Source organism: Microtus ochrogaster, chromosome 15, assembly GCF_000317375.1.
Source record: "Microtus ochrogaster isolate Prairie Vole_2 chromosome 15, MicOch1.0, whole genome shotgun sequence".
Taxonomy (NCBI): domain Eukaryota; kingdom Metazoa; phylum Chordata; class Mammalia; order Rodentia; family Cricetidae; genus Microtus; species Microtus ochrogaster.
In genome coordinates this window covers 25,120,146-25,127,073 of record NC_022017.1, presented here as the reverse complement: position 1 = coordinate 25,127,073, position 6,928 = coordinate 25,120,146, and the positions used below count along the sequence as shown (strand labels likewise).

At 53.2% G+C, this 6,928-nt stretch overlaps 1 protein-coding gene across 2 annotated transcripts in view; it reads left to right on the top strand.

The window, feature by feature from the left end:
* The first annotated feature begins 6 nt into the window (after positions 1 to 6).
* Gramd4 (GRAM domain containing 4) overlaps positions 7 to 6,928 on the top strand; it is a 78,424-nt gene continuing 71,502 nt past the window's right edge. Inside the window, exon 1 of one of the 2 annotated variants that reach the window (XM_005354389.3) lies at positions 7 to 117. In XM_005354389.3, coding sequence (XP_005354446.2) covers positions 89 to 117 — 29 coding nt within the window. In that variant the 5' untranslated portion in view covers positions 7 to 88. Of the gene's footprint in view, positions 118 to 3,507; positions 3,550 to 6,928 lie in introns of those variants that run through there. The other variant, XM_026782663.1, reaches the window with a different exon arrangement.

Sequence of the window (6,928 nt, the reverse complement as noted above, 5' to 3'; positions counted from 1 at the left end):
CGCTCCCCGGCGCCGCTAGGCTCCCGGGAGGGCGGCAGGTGCAGCGGGGCCGGGTGGCCGGCCAGGGGGGCACCGCAGCGGCGGGTGGATGAGAGTTGGCCCCGATCTCCCCGCAGGGTAAGCGGCGCGCACGCGGACTCCTACACAGACCTGGGCGACGCTGGCCAAGCTCTGTCCCGGACGCCGGGCCGCGTCCCTGTCTGTATGCTGTGCTGTTCTCACTCTGTGGCCCACAGCGGCGACCCTCCTTTCGCGGACGGGCGCGGGCTCGCCCGGCACACACGCCCCCGGGGCGCGTGTCACGGCCACCCCTCGCGCGCACCGCGGGCGCTGTGCGGGTCAGGGTCCTGCTGGGTGAGAGGCAGACGTCGATGGGACGTTAGGGGCCCAAACTACTGTGTGTGGGAGTCATTAGATGGGTCACCAAGTCTAGGCCTCTAGCGGGGGACAGGATGAGGGCGCAGCAATTGTCGTCCTACTGACCCACTCTTGTGGGGGTGGGTGAACTGGAAAGGGGGAGGGCTCTCCAGGCCTGTGTGGCCCAAGAGATGACCTGGGGGAAAAGTTGTGGACGCTTGCTCCCTTTCCCACGCTCTGCTTTCTGTGTGGCTTTTCCCCCTTTCTTTTGGACATTAGCCTGTGGGATCCAGGGGGACAGTTGGCACTTGGCTGGAGCTTAGGCCTGTGTTTATTACAACCGCTAAGGTGGGGTTCTGTGTGGCAGTCCCCAGCCTATGTCCTCACTTGTCTACAGCGGGTCTGGCACCTCCGAAGGTTGAAGAGGGGCCAGTCTGGGTGTTGGGTCCCCTGTCCTTCCCTACCTGTGGCCCAGTAGTAGGGTGAGGAGCAGGTTTCCAGGGCTAGAGACAAGCTGGTACACTTTGGAGCTTCCCCGGAGATTCAGTATGGGGGAGACTTTTTTAGGGAGTGTTCTCTTCCTTCCTTGCCTCTGTAGATTAGAGACAAATTCAAATTCTAAGGTCCTGAGTCTCAGCCCTCCACAGTCTCACTAATGCCCAGCTAGGCAGAGGGATTTGCTTTAGGGTCAGACCCAAGAGAAGAGTCATGGTCTATGCTCTGAAGGGCTTGAAATAAAGGACAGCTGGAAGTTCCTTTTTCTTATATACCTGCTCTGTGATATTGGGCAAGGCAGTGAGTATCCCCTGCCTCAGTTTCCCCATTAGTGAGTGACAAAGAAAAAGATAAGAGGATTAATGATACGACAAAGGTTCCATGCTGGCCAGACACACCCTCTGTCAGGAGTCAGGCCAGGCTGTCCTGCCCTTTGCCTCTCTGGTGACCTTAGTGAACCCGCAGATATCTGTAGAATCTTCTCGCATTCTGCCACCGCCCAACCTGTTCCCAGGCCCGTTTGGGGACACACAGCCTGGCGCTGAGGGTGTTTTATTATCCCTGCCCCATGCTAGGATGAAACCACAACCTACAGATACTCTCTGGGACACCCCAACTTGGGGGTCTCAATCAGTATGCCTGCTCCTCCCTCCTTCCCAAGCCACTTCTGGAGTTTGGAACCCCCTACCTTTGCTGCGATACTGAATAGAACTCCCAGAAAGAATGGGCTAGGTACCAATGACAGGGGGGTTGGATGCCCAGGACCACATACTTCCCTGCTCTGCTTGTTTTTCCTCAGTGTACTGGCTGATGGGAGAGAGCGTGGCTATCTCAATAGTCCCAGTGATGTCTGTTTGAATTCATGCTAGGATTTATATCTCGTAAAACCGTCCGGGACAGTCTCAGAGTTGAGATCTGTTTCTACACAGCTTGGGCACCTCTTTAGCCTGTGCCTCCTACCCAGGCAGCCAGAGGGGCTTTGCAGGGATGCCTCTCTTAGGGAAGGACCAGTGGTCTCTCTCTCACCAAACCTTCTGGGCGTCTCTGTTATCTGTTACCCTGGCTTACCCGGACTGGCGCCAGCAGTCAGAGCGGTTGCCAGTGCCAGCAGCGATGGCCTCTGCTGCCCTCATTCTTGCTGGGCTTCACCTTCACCACCTAGAAAGAGGAGACTCAGACCTGTTTCCTGAATCGACATTTCCGCCTCACAATAGAGAGCGCTCGCACAATGGAAACAGTGCCATTGAAGGCCCTGCGATGCTCTTGGTAGTGCTGGCATGGCCTCAGCATAGCTCTGTAAGGAGAGCACAGCAGGGAAGTTACAGATGTTTAGAAACACCAGCTCCAGCCGTGCCGCATCTGGACAGACACAGAATCCATGTCTGGAGAACCAGAAAGGCTCAGTGTTCTGATGTGGGATCCTTGTTGGCTCTTGTGTTACCTGGTGTCCCTTCCTTCCATGGGGACAATACGTGGAACCCCCATCCAGTTGCCCATGCTCTGGTAGGGTTTCTCTCTAGAAGCCTGACCTACTGAGCCTTTTACAGGATTGGGGGTATTTATTCTGGGGTGAAGTATCTCCAGCCAGAGGCTCACGTTTGGTAGCCATCCTCACATGGGAAGCTGGACAGGTTCTCTTCCTGAACAACCCTGTCCCCTCTACTCTGGTGTTTAGCCTTCTTTTTGTTTCAGGATGGGGACACTTAGTGTCTGTGGTAGCAGCAACACCTCTTGGTGGGGATGCCTCTCACTTGTGTACAGTTGGGTCACCTTTTCTGAGTCCCTGCATTCTTTCCGCAAAGTAGACTGCGAGGGGACAGGCGACCCTGTTAGCAGTGAGAGGCGTGTCTGTGCCCACTGGTGTAGGTGGCTGCAGGGACAGCAGCTGACAGCTTTGCAATGGATCACGGGTGTCCTCCGTGGAGAGCGGTAATCGTGAATCCAGGGAGATAAAATGGGAGCCTGCGAACAGAGTCACAGGTGAATGCAGATGAACTTACTCTGAGATAGATCTTCTTTCCCTGGCCTCAGGTGGCCATGTCCAGGGAGGCCGACACCCTAGGGCACCCCAGGGCAGTTTGACCATAAATGTAGGTTCTGGAAGGTTTGATACATGAGCCCTGCGAACTATCTGGGGGCTATGGTGGTGCCATAGTGGCTCTGGGGTTGCTTTGGGCAGAACTAGAAAACAGTGCTTAGAAAGGGGGTGAAAGTCCAAGTCTTCATCAGCCAGCTGTGGGGAGGAGGCCTGCAGGGAGGAGGCCTGCAGGGAGGAGGCCTGGATTCCGTGTGCAGCCCAGTCCAGGTGGGTGGATCCGAGGCAGCTGTACCTGGCCTGAGTCTGTAGCTGGTGGAGAAATGTCCAATAAAGCAAAAGAACAGATGTGACAGACCAGAGTTTCCTGGGGTGTCTGCGTGTGGCCAGTACCGAAGGCCTGGGAGGGGACTTTAGGCTGTAAGTCACCACTAATAACATTTGACATCGAAAAGCCATTGTTAAGACTGTTTGGTGTTTGAGTTATAACCAGGGTTGTGATTCTACTTAAGCCTGTGATTAAAGTCCCCTGTGGTTCTACAGGAAGACAGGAAGTATTGGCCTATCTGAGAAAAAAAAAAAAACAGTAGTAGGAGACAGACGCGGCACTGCGCATCTCCCAGAGTCAGCTCACCCCCGCACACTTATGCTACAATCACCAGGTGAGGAAACTGAGGCACAGAGAGGGAGGGGCACAGCTTGCTCGAGTGCTGGTGAGGTCTGTAGCAGAGCTCGGGTGTGAGCTTGTGTGGTGGCTTGTGGCAGAGAGGCTCCAGGGCCCCATAGTAATCCTGTAAAGCTGAGTTTAGAGGGGTCATGTGGCATTCACGGCCCGTGGCAGTGTCTCTCACAGGGCCTTGTGACACTCCTGTGAGACATTCTCGTGGTTTGTTTCTGTGGCTCTTGAAGCTCGGGCTGTGGTGGGCTCCATCTCACAATAAGGGTTCCTCCAATATAGAGAAGTTTGGGGCTTTCCCCAAGATACAAGACTTTGCCTCTTTTCCTGTTTGCCTCCCATGTAGAAAGTGGGCTTTGTAGAAAGAAAGCCAGGGTCTCTCCACACTCATGTAGTGCCATGTTCCTTGTGTTCAACAGCTTCTAGTGAGCTGTCATGGCACTGAGTGACCATTGCGCTCTGCCTTCCCTGGGACATTTGGTAGCTCATACCAAAGGGATCCCAGCTTTAGGGTCCATCCATAGTTGTGCCAGGAGGGACTAAGCACTTTGACAGCTGCCGCAGGGAGGGAACAAGACCAGGAGAGAGTTTCTTCTTTTTAAGTCTTTGTTAAGTGTAATTCACACACCACACTACCCACCCTTTACAGATACAATTTACTGCTTTTTAAGCCGTTCATAATCTCATCAACCATCACCACAATCTAGAGGATGTTTCCAGAATGAGGCAAGGACCGGATAGCTGGTACCCCACAGTCTCTTTCCGTAGCTAAGGCCACCACCATGCTAGGCTAGCTATGGATTTGCCTTCTTTGGATTCTTCATGTACCTGTAATCACAGGGCAGGTGGCCTTTGTGTCAGCTTTCCTTGTTCATTGTGGATGTGTTGTGGTGGCAATTGTGCCTGTTGCGAACCCCCCCAACTCTCCCCTTCCCTTCTACCCCCTCCCCATACCTCCAACCCCTTCAACCCCCCCATCCTCCAATCCTGCTGACCATGGTTCACTTGTTACTGTTTGGGGACCAGTGTCTTATATTTATTTACGTTTGTATTTGTGGGTGCATTCATGTGAAGGCCAGAGGACAACTTTTGGGAGTCACATCTCTCCTTCTACCATGTGTGTCTCCATCCCTAGGGATGGAATGCAGGCCATCAGGCGTAGGCGGCCGCTTCACCATCAGCCTCTCACATGGTTATTGATGAAGTCCTTTGCTTGACAGGTTGTCTTCATTTTTGCCTCCTGTCCTTGTTTTGATCCCAGAACCCCATCCGGGTCCCACATATGTCTGGTTGTCACATCTCCTTAGGCTCCTCTTGACTCGGTTGACTCCTGGAGACGTTTGGTGGGCTGCAGGGCCCTGCATTGAGAATCCCCTTTTGAAATGTAGATGTTTTTTCATGATGAGTCTAGGGAGACTGATGGCTTGGGAAGGGCAGCATTCTCTGTACCTTTCAGTGTGACTCATTGCTGTTGGTGTACCCCTGGCCTAGGTATATTTGTCAAGAGGCCTCTGTGTCAAGGCCCTCCCTGCCACACTCTTTGGAAGGAATTCACCGCTGAGGAACGAAAGGGGCTCTGTGCTTCCCCCTTATGGACATAGGACTTGAGTTATTTGGAATTCTGTGTAGATTTGGCAATTGTCTCTTCTTCAGTTAGCCGCTTATTAAGCACTGATTTCTATTCGTGCTGATTTGTACTTTACACTTTACCATGAGATTCCTCTTGATTCATTTCCTTGCTGCTCTTTTAGTTGCCCCTGGGTCCCGTAGACACCACATCTCTGTGAGAGCCTGAACACATCACTGCTGTTTGGCCCAGGCTGCTCCAGGTTCAGCCCTAGAGTCTACCCATTCTATAGGGAGCCCAGGTTCCTTCCCCGGAGACCAGTATCAGAAACCCAAATAGAGGGGGCAGTGGTTGCTACTGGGGTTCGGTTGCTTTTAGACCCTTTCAAACAGAAGAACAGGAAGTGCGTGTGTGAACTCTGACTCCTGTGTAGCTGCATCGGTCCATGAACACATCCATGCATGGCCATGTGCGTCTATAACAAGGGATGACCAGCTCCAGTCTGATCACCCCATGGATGGTTCTGTTCTCTTCTCCTTGTAGATAATATCATTCCATCTCAGCATGGTGGAGTCAGGCTCTTTCTCCCTTAGCCCCTCATGCGCTTAATCCTTCAACGTCAGTACTCACAAGGCGGGATCGGAGCTGTTACCTTGCAGCACTTGAGAGAGTTGCCAACCCAGACCTTCCCCAGCCCATGCAGTGGGTATGCACTTTGGGCCTGCAGAGCTTAGAGAGGTGCAACTGTCTCCCCGGAGATGCTTCTGTGACTGGTTCTATGATAGGAGGGAGAGACAAGGAGAAGCTGTGGATGGGGACTTCCCTGCTGTGCTCAACAGCCTGGCTGTGGGATGGGCACAGATTGGGACATTCCTTTGAACGTGAGAGTGGGGCTTCACTTTCGAAGGAATCCCAATAGGCAGGGAGGAGGAAGGCTGCCGGCTGACTGCTTGGAAGCTTCGAGATCTTTGACTTTTAATCCTGGCTGGGTCTGTCTGCTCTTTGTCCCTGAACTTGCCACTTCAGTAGGGAGGAGTCTCTGAGCACACAAGCCACACCTACTTGCCATAGGGGAAGTGCCACACATGCGCTGTTCCCACCCGTGGTGGGAAAAGGGAACAAAGTGGGCATTCAGCCTTTGCTGGCTTGGGCTTTTGCTTGGTTCCATTTCTTTATAGTGGACTCGATGGTAGTCACTGGCCTGTCCCAGCTGCCTGTCCAGGTCACCCGCTGCTGATGCCTGTGGCAGGGTAGGGGTGTACACACACAGCACTGTTTTAGACAGGAATTGTGTAGGTTGGAAGTGTGCTGGGTTCAGGCTGAATGAATGGGCAGGTATGGGGGGACAGGTCCCAGCCCTGATGAGGGGCCTTAGAGCAGGGCTAAGGAATCTCACTATTTCAGAAGAAAGCAGCCAACTGAACAGGCTCAGGAGATGCCTGGATAGTACCTCTTTTTCACACTGCTGTCCCCTTGAACCGAAGAGAGACAGGATACTCAAAAGACTCTCTGGGCTAGGCTCAATGACACTCTTCAATGGTTGGGATTCTATTTTCTGTGCAATGTAGGCTGAGCCCTGTGTGTCCAGGATTAGATGCCACCCCAATCCCTGATGGACCTGGAGGTGATAGAGGGGATTTGGGGGGTACGTGTGTGTGTGTGTGTGTGTGTGTGTGTGCGCGCGCGCGCGCGCGCGTGTGTGATCTGTACTGTCTGTACTTGTAGGGAGGGGCATGTACACTGCTATCTATACATACTGACATCTGGGGGTTTTTTTGGTTTTTTTTTTTTTTTTTTT